The 19,224-nt window shown below is 38.5% G+C and overlaps 1 protein-coding gene across 1 annotated transcript in view; it reads right to left on the bottom strand.

Annotated features, from left to right (window-relative positions):
- Positions 1-19,224, bottom strand: part of LOC109418463 (uncharacterized) — a 55,165-nt gene that overhangs the window by 4,942 nt on the left and 30,999 nt on the right. Inside the window, 1 exon segment of the mRNA XM_062851982.1 lies at positions 17,225-17,342. Coding sequence (XP_062707966.1) covers positions 17,225-17,299 — 75 coding nt within the window. The 5' untranslated portion in view covers positions 17,300-17,342.

A 19,224-nucleotide genomic window follows, 5' to 3' on the forward strand; every position in this document is an offset into this window, starting at 1 on the left:
TTTCAGGATCTCTCCATGCTAAGTTTGCAAGCGCAAAGCGAAGAAATCGTTTCTGTACTCGTTCGATTCTTTCGATCCATGTGGTCTGGTCCCGAGCAGAGGAGAATATCAAATGAATAACTACCCAAGTAACACACTTGTCACCGAAGAGTCACGGCGGCACAGGTTTTTGTTGCGCAGAAGTCACTGTGACTTACTTCTAGCAAGTAAGTGTTTATTTGTTAGAAGTCAGTCACAGTGACTTCTGCGCAACAAAAACCTGTGCCGCCGTGACTCTTCGGTGACAAGTGTGTTACTTGGGTACGAAATCACATAACCTGTTTTTATACCTTGTTTTGTTATTATTTAATTATCAAGGCATAGCTATTCCATAACAAGTTTTGTTGGACAATCTCATTTTATTATAATCAAGTTATTGATACACATTCACTCAATTACATTTCATTAACATGTTTTGTTGAAGTATTAGTTTTGTCATTGTTGTTCTATTGATCAATTTACCTACAATAGCAAGTAGCGTAGCCAGAAATTGTCTCTGGGAGGGGTGTTCAACGGTCAATAATACCTTTTTATTTTTATTTGACACATACATTTTGTAAACAATTATGAGCAATTGTATTCGTAGTTTTTTTATCTGTATTAACGAGATTTTTAGCCGTAGTCTAGTTCATCTCGGGACCAGGGATGAGAAATGTACTGGAAAAAACGGTTACCGGCTGTACATTTGACATTTTTCCACACGAACATCACAGGCCCAGCCAAACTCAAACTGTTCGAAAAATAAATGTCATAACATTTTTTTTCCTGCAGCCTTTTTCCTCGAAACGGTTTCCAAGTGCGAGAGCGCCAGTACTCGAGCACAACGACGACAGAAATTTCTGTCTCTCCCATTTTCGCATTTTTCTGCGTTTCAAACCGCTTCTAGACAAACTTCTTTACATGCATCGCAAAGCTAGGAGTGTGCTCTAGCTGTTTGTGCAAATCGAATTAAGTTATTTAGTAAAACAAGTGAGTTATTAGCAGTTGAAAATATTTGACATTTTTCGCAATCACCCGCCTCAGCATGACTGCTCATAAAAAATTTCGTGGGGAAGCGAAAACCGTCAAGCGTCTGCTCGACTGCCGTCGGCGCGACATCTGATGGTATTGGTGCTGCCGTTGTGTTGTTTTTATTTTACTGCCAGTATCGATGAACGGTAAACAGAAAAAAGTCTCATTTCCATGCCTGCTCGGGACCCACACAGTACTACCCTTCCGAAGGAAGAACTCACATTTTGCGAGTTTGTCGGGAGTGAGATTTGATCCCAGGTCCTCGGCGTGATAGGTATTCGTAGTTAGAAAATGGCGGCGCAGCCGAAAAAAAAATTTCATCGCAAAGCGCGTTATACTGAAAATTTGTTTCACAAATTTTGGTTCAAAGGGGAGGGTGGGGGGGTTGGGTAAACCCTAAATACTCCCCCCCCCCGTGGCTACGCAAAATTTTGAAATCAAAGCAACAATTAAGTGCAAAAAGAGATCTTCGGCTTCGTAAAGCGTTATACGCGATTGAGCCTCAAATAAATAAATGAACTAGATAAATCAAAGCAACAATTCGATAATAATGACCTGTCCTTTTGTTTTGTTCCATTTTTGTATTCAGTTAGGATGGAAATTTCTGAACGAATCCTGTGAAAATTCCTTAAATAATAATCGGAAAAACACTTGGAAGTTCTGGATGAACCCCTCGATACCCTGGAGAAGTCATCAAAAGAACTCCTGACGTAATCTTCTTAGACATTCGAAAAGTAATTCTTCTGATCAATTATTGGAACTCTTAGCAAAATCTTTTAAAAAACTCCTGGAGAATTCTTCGAAAAAAAATGATACACTCGAAAACTGGTGTAAAATTCAAACAGTATTTAATTTTTCTGCAAATTCACTTTTAACCCTTTATAAGGCAGTGGCAACTATATTGCCACCTTATACACATATTTTTTTCAGTTCGTTTAGAAAATTTGTACAACTTCTGTTTTAAGTGATGGACACATTAGGCCTTTGTGAACACCCATGGTTTTTTTTTAGCCATAACAAATATGAATGGGCTTTTTAGAACAAAATATCTCTCAAAAAACTGCCATTTTTGAGTGCATAAAGGTATAAGCTCGAATTTCTGCTGTGGTGAGCGAATTGAAAATCAAATGATGAGGAATGAAAGGCTTATGTTCCTTTTACTTGTCGACAACATTTCAACTTGATTGTTTCATTACTTTTAGAAACTCAGCCTTTATGGAGCGGACCTGGTTAGAACACTTGACTATCACGCCGAGGACCTGGGATCGAATCCCACTCCCGACAAACTCAAAAAATGTGGGTTCTTCCTTCGGAAGGGAAGTAAAGTGTGGGTCCTGAGATGAACTAGCCTAGGGCTAAAAATCTCGTTAATGCAGATAAAAAAAAATAAAAAAAAAATAAAAATTAAAAAAAAACTCAGTTTTTTGAAAAAATGTACTATAATAAATGGGCATGTACTAAAATTGCCATATCGTCGAAAATAATTGACCAATCGAGTTCAAATTCACACATGTAACTCATGAATATTAGGGCAATAACCTGTCAAAAAATCAGCATGATTGATAAACGCATCACAAAATAACAACATTTTAAACTTTGTTGATAAAAATTTAAAATTTAGACCATTTTTTTTTCATACAAAATCGACCATCGAATTTTTTGAAAATAAAAACGTTTTTGTTCATTACACCACATGTACTTTATATTCCAATGAAGAACGAGTGGATTCCGTGCCTGGTTCCCACGGTTAAAGGGTTAATAACACAACAAAGTATTAAACTTATAAAGTATTTAGTTCAACTAGAATCATTTCCCTTTGTTTTGAATTTCGGCTCGCAGACGCTTCTCGATCGAAACCAGCTATCCCGATGAGCTGATGAAGCACGGTAAATTTTGCTTGCATAACTGCTCAACAACCACTGTCTTATGCGTCGGTACTAAGTCCTGCGGGAAACAAAAACTTTCTTTTCCAAACAGTTTCTTGGCACTGGGGAATAGGTGATCTTTGATGACGCACGGTGTCAAAATTTCGATTATTATCGAACATGCATGTACCTCGGATTTTTCTTCGAAAATAATTAGCATTTGGGCTACATATTCATAATTGGGAAACTAGAAAATATTTCATCGGCGAAAATTTATCCATACATTTTGTATGGGACGTTTTTTGGACTAAAATAGTAATTATTGATTTTTAGTATGGAAAATAGCTAAAAACTCATCTAACTCAAATTTTTTACGATAGAATATTTTCAAATTTTGCATTTTTAAATTATAGCCGAAATTCTAACATTCTATGAAGAAAAATCCGAGGTACATGAAAGTTCGATAATAATCGATATTTTGACACCGTGTGACGTGTTGTAAAAAGTATTCTTGGTTGATTTTTATGCCCCTGTCGATGAACAACAATGGTGATTGAACTTTTGTTGATATGGCGCCCCAAACCATCACCGCTGCAGCACATTGATGTCGTTGAACCTCTCGTTTGCCGGCAGAAATTCCACGAAGACTTGCTTTATACAAACGATCATTTTGTTTATTCAAAGACGCTACCAAAGTAAAAAAAAATCGTCCCGAAAAAAAAAATGTTGTGAGCAGCGTGCAGAGTGAGCATAACGCGAGATCTGGCAACCCTGTCGGAAATATTCTCCAGAGTCAATCCGTGAATCCTTTGTTTCTTAAAAGCCCCATATCTAAGATCCCGTTTCCCCAAGCACACTTGTTTTCAATGCAATAGCATGAATGGCAACATATGGCTCCCAAACTAGTGTATCACTTTCACGTTGCCACTCTGTAAATGTCCATTTATTTCTTATTATTTATTTATTATAAAGTGTACATTCATCGGACTAATTGTCCTAGTGAATATTTCTAAAACTATATGTAACATGAGGACAAAAAAGGACTAAAGTGTACTGCCGTTCTACGCATAGTTGTCCCATGTTTTATGGGATTCCCATATAACATGGGACAATTATGCGTAGGACGGCAATGTATGTAAGGCCTTGTTCTTAAAACTAGTCGTCGAAGCGTTAAAATTAAAGAACTGCTGAACACGACAGAACTCGGTAATCATAGCTGGAAAAGGAGCATTAATACCGTAGTTTGTTCTATGAAGGCCGACACGCAGAAGTGTTTGATTGCGTAAAATTCTCAAAGGAATGTAGAAAGGTAGTTGAGAAAGTAGAGAAGGAGAGTCGATTTCGCCTTTTAAAAGCTTCGCAACGATTACAGACTTATTCACCCGTTTTCGGTGTTCAAGTGTGTCTATGTTCAGCAGTCGGCAGCGATTCCTGATATGGCGGTAGATTTTCGGGATTCCTCCATGCTAAGTTTGCAAGCGCAAAGCGAAGAAATCGTTTCTGAACTCGTTCGATTCTTTCGATCCATGTGGTCTGGTATGGTGCCCACACAACATCCGCTGATTTAGCACCGAGCGTACGAGAGAGCAGTATGGGGCTGTCCATAAACCACGTCGTCATTTTTTTGAGACTTCTCAACCCCCCCTCGCGTGGTCATTTGTCCATACAAAATTTTTTTTCTTCCATACAAAATGGTCATTGGCTGAAGCCACACCCCCCCCCCCCCCCCCTCATGACCACGTGGTTTATGGACAGCCCCTATAATGCTTTTAAGCAATACGGGTCGGTGAACTCACGCGAAATCTTGGTTATAAAGCCGAGTTGGCGGTTGGCCTTATCGATAACGGAGCTAGTATGTTCGTTAAACGTAAGGCTGCTATCCAATATAACGCCCAAATTTTTTACGACGGATACTCTTTCAAGTGATGTTCCATTGATGTTGTAGTCAAAAATGATAGGCGTCGATTTTCTGTTGAATGAAATCACACAACACTTTGAGATGCTCAAGATCATCTAATTCCGTGAACACCAGTCTGAAAAATCATTGATTGCGGATTGTAACAGCATGCAATCTTCCTCATCCCGAACGATGAAATGGATTCTGAGGTCGTCTGCGTATAATAATCTGCAACCCTTAGGAAGGATGTTGGTGACATCGTTAAAGAAAATAGATAACAACAAAGGCCCAAGGTTGCTCCCTTGGGGAACGCCAGACTTGCATTAAAACACGCGAGAATATTTTGCTCCAATTTTGACTAGTAATTTCCGACCCGTGAAATAGCTTCTCAACCAGTTAACCAAACGATCAGACACAGACAAACAGACGTAACACTTGTGAAATTTCCATCGACTACGCTTTTAACGATCATTTTAAATTTTCATAGTTGTGGCTTTCACAATCAGAGGCGCGCGCATCGTTTTTCTATGCGTTTGACGTTTCACACTAGCGCCTTCTGTTGACGATATTGCATAATACAGTGATTCGTGCAACTTTTCCACCAGGTGATGGTAGTGTGAACTGGGAGATGGATTTCCATGAAAATCGCTCAAGGTGTTACGTCTGTTTGTCTGTGGATCAGATGTCCCAATTTTCTTGATTTTTTCCACTGGAATGTTGTTACTGATACGGTCGAAGGCCGCGGTCAGGTCAGTATAAATAATATCAACCTGCAAACCTTTTTCGATGCTCGAGAGACATGTCGCGATGAAGTCAACTAAGTTAGTAGTCACTGATCTACCGGGAAAGAAACCATGTTGATCGGCTGACATATATTTCTTCGTATGAAAGAGCAGGAAGTCGCTCGCGATGATCTCGAAGAGTTTTGATCCAGCACTGAGAGATGTTATCCCACGATAATTTGCAATGTCACGTTTCGATCTTTTTTGAACACTGGAGACATTACAGAGTTCTTCCAGACCTCAGGAAATATTTGTTGACTCAGTGAAAAGTTGAATACAGTGTGTAGTGGAGCAAGGAGCGAGTTTATACACTTTTTGTAAACAACAGCAGGAATGCCGTCAGGACCAGGTTTGAACGAGGTTTCCAGCTTATTTGCAGCACGTAGGATCATGTAGTCAGAAACTTCAAAAATGTCGACGTCAACAGCATCGGCAGCAATATCGGAGACTTCTCACGTCAGTATCAGAACAGGCATCGTTATCGAATACGCTTGAGAAACGGTCGGCAAATGGCGAACATTCATTTGAAGAAGAAACACAGTGTTTGTCGCCAAAAACATGTTTACAGGGAGTCCGTTGTCCTTTCGCTTGCTGTTAACAAATGACCAAAAGGATTTCGGGTTACGACGAAGATTACTCTGCATGCGACGAACGTAATTATGGTAGCAGGACGAGTTTATCGTAGTATACGCACTACTGGACCGTTGGAACTCTATTTTAAAAGTTGGACCGCTGTTCCTACGCATTTTGAACAGGGACGCATTCTTTTTGCTCATGAGTGTACGAAGTTACTGAGTTTCTCAAGGTAGATATCGTGGTTTGCACTTTTCAGGAACATGACTCGCCAACCAAGCATTTATCACACCGATGAGATGACAGACTGATGAATCCATGTCCGAACAATTATTCAAGAGCGATCAATCCATAAGATCGAGATATGCATTTAGTGCAACGAAGTTTGTCTTTTTGAAGTCAAGTTGTCGATCATTGTCATCAATGTTTATTTCTACGTCCAATCTAGGAATCATATCAATCCATATCATCTATCGAAGGTCTTGCAAATCTCAAGTTACTGAGAAGTGTTTAAAAAGCATCTCGAATAGCGAGAGACAAACCACTCCCAGTCTCTATAATAAAGGCAGAAAAAATATCGAATATGCTTCTTATTTTGGATCTTGCTCAATAGGTATGCGGGACCATTCATTATATTTTGGTAAAATTATCTGATAGAACCAAATGCAAATAAAAACAAGTTTAGTTTCTGTCTTTAGTAGGGTGTAGGATACACTAGCAAAAGTTCTAAGGAAAATGTAAGCTCTCTCAGGATATAGCTCTAGAAAATAAATGGTAGTAAGTAACTCAAGTAACAATTCCACAGCGTTTTGGCTATTCAAAAATTTTATAAAACTTTTATTGTGGTAATGAACATGCTCCCGTAATTTAAAGAGGCATTTACCAAAGCAAAGCAGTCATCTTTCATTGTTTTATTTTAGGCTGTTTTAAAAACTTTCTGTAACCGAATAACCGAAGCAAAAATTTCAGGGTGTTAATATATAATTTATTGATGTTTCCGAAGCTTCTACTAAAGTGTTTACAAAGCTAAGCTTTATGTATTTATTAGAGTCATTTTAAAAGGTGTCTGCAGAGTGTTTATAAAAAGCCATTTTAAATCATACGTTTACCTCTGGTTCGCGGACTACATAAAATTCATGTTAAAACAATTTGGTATTTCAACTACTCAGCTTTTCAAACCTATTTATAGCGACTTATCTGTTATCACTGAACTATAAATTTCTTTCATGCGTCATTTACTAGTATGCAAATAGATTTATGGCGTTGGGCTTACTGATTAACATGATTTTCACTACTTTTGAGTTGTTGACACACCACCATAAAAAGTGAAAAATTACTTTTCGGCTTTCGATGAGCATTCGAGAATGCAATTCAGCAAGCATATCAAATCCGAACGCTTAATCCCACTCCCGACAAACTCACAAAATTCGAGTTCTTCTTTCGGAAGGGAAGTAAAGCGTGGGTCCCGAGATGAACTAGCCTAGGGCTAAAAATCTCGTTAATACAGATAAAAAAAACCGAACGCTATGCTTTTTGTTGGTTAACAAAACTATCTAATTGCACATTTTTCTGCTCTTCGAACTTTCCTGATACAACATTGGTCGGTTAAACAATATTTATGTGCAAATAGTACGAGAATATATAAAAACACGCACATTTACCGAATGGGTTTCATATTTGTTGCTGGAGTTACCGGTGGAGCCTTTTGTTTCATGAGAATGGTTTATGAGGATCCCCTTAATACTTCACCCTGTTTCACCAACTTCACTTAACTAGTATTGTTTTGAATTTAAAGCTTTGATATTATACTCATATCACGTAATTTCAGAACAAATTTACATCTTGTACCGACTTTTCGAACCCTCTAAGCAGAATACCCTCTGCGTGAATGAGTGTAATCAGTTTCGTACCTTTTAATTCCGCCCTATTTGCTTATCCTGGATAACTGACACTGAAGAAGATTACAAGTGGTAGTCGAAATACGCGTATCTGTCAAAGGATAAGCAATTAGGACGGGATTAAAAGGTTCGAAACTGATTATACTCATTCGAACAAATTTACAGTTCAAAAAACGATGAAGTATTCTGATATTCATTGTTTACCATGAAATTCTCACTTCAAAACAATACCCAGCTGTCAGATTTTTCTTGTTGCCACTTTGTCATCATATAAAGTGAAAAATAACAATGTGGTCTACAATCAGCATTTATAAAAAACAGCTCAGCAAGCATAAATGCTAAATCCTAACGTTTTGCTCTTATAGACGATTTTATGAAAGCATTTCATCACAAAAATTGTCAATCATGGCTGCGACGTGTGTTTTGTAGTCAATGTGATGAATTCATATCACATTTTGATCTCCATTTCCAAGATATTTTCTTACACTTATTTTTTTCCTGTTCGGGGCATAACCACTGCGATCGATATTTGATCTATTGTGGTATACCCCGTGCCCTTTGTGTAGTGCATGTCGTGTTACTTCATCACTATTGAGTAGTAATAAAGTATTCGGTTTTGTTACAGAAGTCACTTTCAACTTAATCGCGGAAGGAAGAATTCTGATTGATAGGTTCCGCTTTAACATGCTCTTTTTTCAGTCAAAATCGGATCCCTTAACGAAAAGTCAAGAAATGATCAGGGATTGCCGGCATGCACCGTGCGGTGCGAAAAAAGCGTGTGCTTCACACAATCGCAAGTGCTTGTCTCCCGTTTTGCCGAGAGACAAGAGACGTATGAGTGAGAGCTTTCGTAAATGTACGAGAGACAAACCGCAGCACTAGCTCTACGGCGCAGGGAGTAGTGCACGGTGCTTGGGACTGTGCTTGTCACCAAACAGAAACAATCACTTAATAAATTATTTGAAGAGTTTGTGTTTTCGGCAAAATTGTTAAGCTTGTCAAGGGTTGACAAGTGATAGGTCGTTTGCTTCGAAATTTTCCCAATCATGCGTAGTATCAAGCCAAGTGCAGAGCACGGAGACAAGCACCGAGAGAGTGCAAACGACAAAGCGTGAGAGACAGGAGAGCTCCAGCGCGCGGCAAAGTAAGCGAGCAACACACAACCGATTGCTACTCGTCTCCTTCTGGTTTGTTGTGCTGTCTCGTGGCAGCGTGTGCGGCACGCAAAGAGTTTTGAGTCGCACCCTATCCCTGGAAATGATACCGATATTGACCATGCACCCAAGTCCATACCAGTGAACACAGAAAAAAAGATTAGGAATACTAATCCTGTTTTCCATGTTCTAAGACCCATCTCGACCAGAGGCAAACCGAGACCTTTCACTTTGAACAAGGTATGTAATAAGGACCAAAGTTTTTCCTTTAATTACTGAAATATGCTGCTCCATAGTTGGAAGCAGAAAGAACCCTAAATTGGTAGATCTATCACCATAACGCAACACAAAAGGTGATCTACCTACGCTACAGGCTCCGTTAAACATCGAGCATCTTTTAAACCCCCTCAACCATTCATCCATCAGCACGGGTCGCCTGACACCTTGAATTGGGGTTCCCTGTTTGGTGGACTTTTACCCCCGGAACAGAGGGTCCGTCGTGCTATTCTTCGACTGGGGGTTCGTCAAGCCCCTGGACTACTGTCCTCGCTGCCCCTTTCTTTTGATTGTCTCAAATTATACAATGTTATCATTCAGAACACACAAAATGATACTAAATAAACCCAGGGTGGCCACACAAAATCAAAATTGAAATTCCCGCATTTTTCCCGACTTTTTCCCGCATTGATTTTGAAATTTCCCCACTTTTCACTATATACCTGTGGAGCATGTAAAACATCCAAGAATCAAAGCTTCTAAGTGGATCTGTAAAACTTACAGAAATATTTACAATGTCATTGTGATGTGTGACAGGATTATAATATTTTGAAGCTGTTAGCATCGAAAGAAATTTACATGTAACATATGCTTGAAATTTGCTTCTAATTCTGGATGTCTTGTAACGTAAACCTATACTTGAAAATGTTTGTGTCGGAATTACCAAAAGATTTTTGTAAACTCTGTAATAAATCCTTGATGAAGTTCCAATAAAAAATCTAGTTGGCTAGCTGAAATACTCTTTGGTGCATTCTTCAAGGGAGTTTTCTACGCTATCCCAGGAATTGTGAAGGTATGAAAGACGGCATTATTGACGTAACTCTGTTTTGATTCCTATAGCCAGAATTATGGGAGTGTTTTCTGGTGAAATTCTTCGATGAATTTGCTAACAAATTTCCTGGAAGAAGTTTATTGCAAAAATACTGAATAAATGCCTGTGATATTTTCTCACATACTCTGCTGGTGGCAAATCAGGAAATCATTTCAATAATTGAGTCAACAAAAATTATTAAGAAAATTAAATTCCGTTATATTAACAGGTTCATATACAAACCGCCAGATTCAAAATTATCCGAAATCCATTAGATTGCACATAATTTAATACTCGCATATATAAAGGGTTTTTGCAAGGACTCGCTTTATGTAAAAACTCTTGGAAGAAATTGGCTTCTGAAGATACATTTGGATAAAAAAGCAGAACTCAGATTAATTCCTGTGAAAAATTCCTGTTTAGTGGGAATTGGAAATTTTCAAAAAAGAAAAAAAGGTATTAGTTTTGCTATGAGAGCACTAGCGATGAATTCCTTAGCGGTTTTTTTCTCAAATTTTGAAAATACCTGGGAATTGCCAGGTTTTCTTTTCATAAACAATTTCTAGCTGGATTTAGAAATTCTCAAAACCTAAAAAACAAAACTTTGACATTTCTGACTTAATTTGTAAGACTCTTTTTAGATATTTCAAGAATAATTCGATATTCTGGGCTTAATTTCTAATCTCCTTTATAAAGAACTCACTTGGAAACTCGTGAATATTTTTTTATGGAAACTGTTGCGTAGAGTATACACCTTTGAAAAAAAATAATTTGTCCAATTTTAGTCGAATTCATCTACGATAGGAAAATTAATCTAGGATTTAAAATGAGATCTAGTACCGGTTTTGAGTAGCATTCAGATCATTGGATTGACCCAGGGCTTAAAATTATTTCAGTATAAGATGTTTCTTCTTTCTTTTGACATTCAAGCTTTCAGTACAATGTTTCGTCAGCAAACCCTGAAGAACTCCAAGAAGCACATAAAGCAATTCTTCAGATTTGCATCAGAAATTATTGTTAAAAACTCTTCTACAATGTTTATATGTCTATCGTAAGGAATTCGTGCAAAAATCTTTTCATGTTTTCCATTGGTAACATCAAGAATTCCTTCAGTAGGCAGGCCATGCATTAAAAGATTTCATAAAAAAATCTAGAGAATCATGACTTCTGGTTATCAACTTGCAATTTTGCTTCTGTTTTAATGTCATGAATTCTAGATATTTATTTATAAATTAATCCACTCGTTACGTAGAAAACACTTTGAGAGTTCCTCCCAGAATTTCGTTATCAATTCATAATTCCATATAAAATCCACCAGAAATTCTTCCGCGATGACTGAATTTTCAATGTTTTTAGTATTTTTTCAAAAAAATAAAATAAAATGCCACTATACGAAATTGCAGGGATCTTTTTTATGAACTCATTCTGAAATTTCTATAAATACTGTTAAATACTACTGCGAAGTAATAATTTCAGGAAGTCCTGCACTAGCAAATTAAGAAATAATTTTAAAGTTTCAATGAAAACATAGTTGAAAACAAGTTAAAATTTGTCCCAAAGCTCAGTCAGATATTTCGGCAAAAAATCTAACTATTACAAGGAACTACTAAAGAAAAAATCTGGATAGAATCTCTAAAATTATGTCAATAATTTCTCCATGGTCTCAATCAGAAAATCAGTTCGTAAACATACAAAATCCCATCGACAAGATTTCTCCAACCCAACAGAATTCCAGGGGTTTGAGCCAAAATAAATTTGCTTAGTTATTCCTGGCAGTAGACAGTCGAAACTCTGCAAACTACGTGATTCCTCGATTATACTCACTGTTTTTCTCGACAAATAGCTTTGTGAAATATTCTGTAGAAAATCATTGAAAGAATTTCATACTCTTCTAGTTAAAATAATAGTTTTTTTTTTGTGCATGATTTTGATGATTTCTGGTTAACGTCATTATTGTATTAAGCTATGATTAATCATGTATCGGTAGGTCTGCTTCAGAGGCACGTTCTCCTCCATTTAGGAAGATTGTACCAAGTAACAGGCTAAAAACTTTATAAGAAAATGTTGGAGAAGTATTATTTTGTTATTATGTTATCTCAACGAATGTTGGAGAAATATTTATGGCAATTTTGATAAAATTTATCAAAATTTGGCTAACACAACTATTTTTTGCGATACTTTTTTTACGTTTTGTAGATTAGGTTTTTTAGTCGTTCAAAACTTTATTTTTTAAAATTGTGATTTAAAATATGTTTTGTATAAATTTAAGGTCTAATCGTTGCTTCAAGCATCCGGACAATCAAAATATGTCACCCGGATAATATCTATCAAACAAAAAATCACTTGTAATTCTGAGTCCAATGCTCATCTGCATCATTTGGTTTTTGAGATTGAGATGCGTGAAACTGAGTAAGAATCTGGATTTAAAGTAAGTCAAGTGCTAAATCTAGGTTTGAGTTTACATTCTGGAGGCGGTACACATCATTTTGAAAATTCCCGATCATAAACAAAATTCCCGACTTTTTCCCGCATATTTCCCGATGGATTTCAATTCCCGACTTTTTCCCGCATTTCCCGAATTTCCCGAGTCTGTGGCCACCCTGTAAACCGTACCTGATATAAATTATTTTTCGCGCATAAACTCATTTAATACGGTGGATTTTCGACTGGATATCACCTAGGGGCGGTTTTTGTATTGGCTCGTCAGTCTTTTTTTGATCATTAAGCGAACTACCATTTCCTCGCTTTGACGTTTCGGTCCTGGTTTGGGACCTTCATGTTTATCCCTGAAGAAGGTCCCAAACCAGGACCGAAACGTCGGAGCGAGGAAATTGTAGTTCGCTTAATGATCAAATAAGACTGCCGAGCCAATACATAAACTCATTTAGTATTGTTATCTTTAATTAACAAAAACAAATATCACAATACAATGATTTTCGAAGGGGCACTTCAAATTTCACACTTTTTCTCACACATTCCACAGTAAATTCCATCTGGTAATTAGGATGTCGGCACCATAGGATAAGTTTTTCACTTTAATTGAAATATGTTATTCGCTTTGTTTTGTCAGATTTGTATTGTATCTGTACATTTTTTGATGAACTAAATTTTGCCAAGACTGAACAAATTTCATAAATTCAATAATGTAATTATAAAAACATTTTCTAGTTAGGATTGCATTTAAGAAGTAGATGCAGCCGGGAAACAGTTACCATTAATGCTAAACAGCATTCTTTTTTAGTTCTCATATAGTATTAGAATGGTTTGCAAGCCTTTGGAAATGTGACCGTTTCATATTTATTGTGTCGCGTTAAATTTGATGACCTTCTCCAGAGTGGGCCAACTAGACATATTCCAATCTACACAAGGTTTTGGTATCCAAATCCAAATTTTCATGATTTTTAATGCCTGGAAACCTGTATTTAATCAATTTGAAGTTTGTATGGGAGCTTTTACTTAAATTACCCCTCGCCGAATTTTGTACTGGGCGGAGCTGTCAAGCAGTTGTCCAGCTGTCAAAAGGCAATTGCAAAAAATCTCTTTGAAGCTGATTTTTGCTATCAAAATTAAGTTCTATAAATCTGAAAAAATCATAGTGGCGCTGAAGAAGGTGCTTTTTCGTGTTAAATTAAAAAAAAATAAATAATTTTTCAAAATTTAAAAACCCAATTCACACCACCATAAATACGCAATATCCATTACTGCAAAATTTCGCGAAACTTTTACGAAAATTTAGTTTTGAAAAATACCGAGTGAGTTTATATTTCGTATCGATCCTACGAAACATTTTTCAATTTCGTTTCGTTTTGTACTGCATCGCACCAGATATTTTATATTTCGTTTCGTTTCGCCTCGAAAAAATCTCAAACCGCATACCCTTAGTTAAAAGACCATTTTTAAACCTAGTTTGGCCGGCAGGGTACCCGTGTACCTTTTTCGATTTCAATTCAATTTTACAGCAGTCTAATCATAAACTAGTCCTCTATTAATGGTGAAAATTTCATCGATTTTCTGGCAACGAATGAAAAGTTATTTCAGATTGAAGACAAGAGAAGGAGAAAAATCTAGCACAATCACGTTGAAAATTTGGCGTGGTCAGGTGCGACAGTCGCGAAAAATGTTAATATCTCCAAAACCATTATAGGGTATGTGTGCCATCAGTAATCTCACGCTCCCATATTCATCCTATTCGAAAACAAGAGATTACGGCACCGATTGATTCCGTTCTTTTTGTTTTCATGCGTGCTCACTTCTAACAAAAAATACAAAAATAAGAAACAAAACAAACAGCGCTTCAATCTTTTGTTTTTCGTAGAATGAAAATGGGAGCCACATGCTTAAGAAGGGAACAAATACCCTATGTGATGTGCTCAGATGTTGTTAACCATGCCATGAGGAAGTGTCCTCGGAAGATAGAAGTTTGTGTTCATGGATAAATCTGCATCAAATTCCAAGATTTGGCAGAAAGTTTGAGCTCTGAGCATCGTCTCCAAAAATCACGATAATGCCACCAAATGTGTACAAGGATGATAGTCTCAAGAATCGCGTGCTGCTTTTCAAAAATGCACACGAGGGATCTGTAGAGGTTTGAGATACTTTGGCGAGCTGTCACGACAGCCGGATAAGTTCAGAGGTATCATCACGGATGGATAGTGTGTATAAGCGAAAAAACACTCAAATTTCGCCTCTTTCGAATTCACTGAATTGCCCTTAATTTCGCAAGAAGACAAATGTTGGCAAAGTTCATTTGCAATCCTAATCAGACTGGTAGAAGATCTCAGAATACTACAGAGATGACCTGATTGTAAGACAAATACGCCGAAGGAGTTGTTGCTAAAATTTACTACCATTGTGCAGAACTTTAAGGAAGCTGTCATTGAAAAAATGAGAAAAGGTATGAAAAGTTAAATTAAATAATTTCATTGATTTTTTTCTATGAAACTACAATAAATTAACTTTGTTTTGAGGGCTCAACCTTTTCTGTTTGTTATTCCACCTCTGAGATATGAGTGATTGTCTGCGTCCAGATTCTAAGTGGACAATGCCTTATTGCCAGCTATTGTCCCATGGGAATCCTGTTTCTAAGTGAAAGTTTCAGAGTAAACACCTTTTGTAATCCGAGACTGGTCCGATACTTTCTACTGGGGCTGGTTTAGGATGATTGATGCCCACATTGCTGCTGGCTCACCAAATCCGGATTTTCCGGCACCCACGGTCATCGGACCGGTTCAACCGAATACTCTCCTGATAGATTATGAGTTTCTGAGTTTTTTTTTATTCTTCAATCACTTAACCTAATTTACAGCTCTTTTGTCCACTAGGGCACTGCTTGAGCGATTCCTGGTGTGATGATTAGAACACTTGACTATCACGCTGAGGACCTGGGATCGAATCCCACTCCCGACAAACTCACAAAATGTGAGTTCTTCCTTCGGAAGGGAAGTAAAGCGTGGGTCCCGAGATGAACTAGCCAAGGGCTAAAAATCTCGTTAATACAGATAAAAAAAAAGAATTCCAATTGGAAGCTGTACTTAAAGTTTGTACAGCGCCTAAATGTATTCTATTCTTATTCTACTAATCGAACTAGTTGCCGTTGCGCTGCTTTCACTTTCTACCCTATCATGGTAGAATGATGAGCACGAGAATGTTGATGTGTATGGCAGTTGGTTGTTCCTTTTCCAATCCGATTGGGGGTCCATTATGAGTTGTCGTTCGCCGATGTCTAAGTATCCGGGTTCGTTTGAGCCATGGGCTCAAAAGAGGGTCAGTGTCAGCTGCTCTCAGGGAGAAAGAGGAACAGACGAAAGTGCCGGGGCTGGGATCGAACCCATGACCATCTGCTTATGAAGCAAACGTGTGAACAATTGCGCCACGGGCCCCGACAAGTTTCTGAGATGAATGAGCCAAAAAAATAAAATCGATGGATAATTGACGGAGATATTATCATTTCAATTTCGTGGGTACCCGATCATTCTACGGGTGTTATTTTTGCTGGCCACAGTATGGTTAATCGATTATGTGAGGGTGCTGTGAATCAATGGTCAAGTTAGCGTGAAATTTGTTATAAAATATCATGGAGTCCATTAAAAAAACTTAAGATTGAGACAAACTGGAGACCCCATTAATTGAATTAAATGTAGTATATCCGACATCTTTTACGTGAACCCGTAATTTAGCACCGAAACATAATTTCAACAGTGGTATCCTTTTAAATTTTACAACTATCAGCTACGTTCAGTTTTATCCAAAATCAGGATTTCGATATTTCTTTAAAACATAATAGTTTTACCGTTGCATAATCGGCCGCACAAATATAAAACGAAATTCTTTACTCGAATATAGAAATCGACCAACACCTGGCCTATATAATTGTAGCACCCATCCATCAAAGTCGAATTTAGTGCTAGAATGGGAAGGCTTGTGCATGGGCACATGAGATAATTTCAATTTAATTACAGGCCATTGACTGGATGCATAAACCATGGCCTTACCCAGCAGCAGCGCAATTCCACGTGACGTACCAGAAAGGGGTAGTGGCTGAGTGAGACCACAAGTCATCATTATTGTTACTTCGCCGCTGCACAGAACAAAAACACAATCCACCGTCCCTCGCATTTGCCACATTATCCACGCCTAGGAAATTGACGACCTTGTTCAGTCCAAGCCTAAACGAGTGCCGCCGCCACCGCTGCCTAACGTGCCACATTTTACGACGACCCGCCAAAATAGATTCAACGAATCGACAAAGCGCGCCCAGGCTTATTACTCAGCTTTTGAATCAAATATTCAAATCTCAAAACCTATTTCGGTTGTTTCACACCCAATAAAGTGCTTAGAAGTCATAGGAACTACCTCATTATGAACGTTGATTTGAGTGCATTGTGCAGCTTCTAAGGTCTTCTGGGTCGGTGTTCTTACCATTGATGCGGATCTCTCAGTCGGAAATCCTCTCGTGCCAGGTGGAGGTTCACTGACAATGCTTTCCGTTTCCATCACGATTGTGTCATCGTGCCGTGGTGTTTATTGTTGAGAAAATCTAGAAGAAGAAGAAGAGGGGTTTACAATTAATTCACTTAGTAATATATAGTAAAATATTTCGGAAAATATGTGAGAAATATGATATGATTGTATACACACAGATGAGTTTTAAGATGTTCCGCAGTCTATTACTAACTACGCTCATAGGGGGCGTCCATAAACCACGTGGTCACTGGTGGCGGGGTTGGTTATGGCAAAGACCATGGTCCAAACAAATTTTATTCATATGCACTAATAATCACGCGGGGAAGGGGGTGTTGGTTTTGAAAATTCAGAGAAAAATGACCTCGTGGTTTATGGACAGCCCCTAGCCTGAGAGAAAAACAAAGTATGAAATGCTTCTCCACTGGAAGCTATAGCTGAGGTTTCAGCCAAACCACGGAGGAGAGGGGCCTAGGGCCAACACAATTTTGTCTCCGAAATAAAATAAAAAACGTTACAGAAACCGAAAATAAGTCATTACAAGCTGATTAAATGGCGACGACTTACAGTGCAAAACAACGGACAAGAATTTGAACTTGGAATGTACTAACCCTATCCCAGCACCATAATCTGGCACAACTAGCCAATGAGGCATGCCGTATGAAGAAGCTTTGCAATAGTTTGGGTGCGCACCCAGAGAAAGCAGTGGGTCACAGATGACACATGGAGGAGAATGATGAAATGAAGGAACGCCAAAAAATAAAACTATAGAGCGATCAAAAACGAGTGGAGCCAAAGCCATAGCCTGTCAGAGTTATTCTGGTATAGAGAAGCATGGGAAACGCATTTGAAGATGGTACACAAGAGCGTGGGTGGACTCCCTAGTCAATGAAGGCAAAAAACCACAAATATCGGTGGCACTCTTCTACTCTACGATATCAAACGTCGCCTTAGTGGGACTAAGATGAATGCTACGATGACCATGTAAAACACACTTCTGGGCAGCTATTGACCGACCCGGCTGACTGCAGTTGAAACGCTGGTTCGAGCACTTTCGACATATTTTTCAAGTGTCGGCCACGCCATCAATATCTCAGCATGATCCGGTAAGAGTTCGACCCGTGTCAACACCGAAGCTCCATCATTGCAGGAGGTAGAAACAACTATCCGTAGTATGACATCGAACAGAGCCCGAGGTCGATCGCAAGTCAGCCGGGATTCTCAAAAGCTGTCTCCGTAGTATCGGCACAACGGATGCATCAATTATTCTGCAACATATGAGAAACCACGACATTTCCGGCCGACTGGATGCAATGTGGCTTAGTAAAGGTACCCATAAAGGATAAACTTACTGTATCGTTCTCAAAGTTTTCTGCAAAATGATCCTTAACCGCATACAGGAGAAAATCGACGCAACTCCCCGAGGCGGATTCCACGCCGGCCGATCATATGTAGACCATATTGTCGTGCTCCGTATCATATTGCAGCAAATCAACGAATTTCAAGAGCCTGTCTACCTGGTATTGATTAATTACGGAAAAGCTTTCGATCACGAAAATATGTGGAAAGCTCTCTGGCGCAAGAGTATCCTCGAGAAAATCGTCGGCCTTATTTAAGCACATCACGAGGCATTTTCGTGCAGAGTACTACACTACAGTGTTTTGTTCGATCCCATCAGGGTCGTCGCTGGAGTGAGGCAAGGATGCATTCTATCACCACTACTGTTGCTTATCGGAATAGACGAGATCCTGGTAGGTGCGATTGATCGTGAACCAAAGCGTGGGTTGCTGTGGCAGCCCATAATTTTGGAGCACCTGGATGACTTCGAACTGGCTGACGACGCTGCTCTCTTAGCTCAATGGCGCTCTGATATGCAGGGTAAGCTCGATGATCTTGCCGATCGCTCTTCGACAGCAGGTCTTACCATCAACGCCAACAAGACCAAATCGCTGGATGTG

Source organism: Aedes albopictus, chromosome 2, assembly GCF_035046485.1.
Source record: "Aedes albopictus strain Foshan chromosome 2, AalbF5, whole genome shotgun sequence".
Taxonomy (NCBI): domain Eukaryota; kingdom Metazoa; phylum Arthropoda; class Insecta; order Diptera; family Culicidae; genus Aedes; species Aedes albopictus.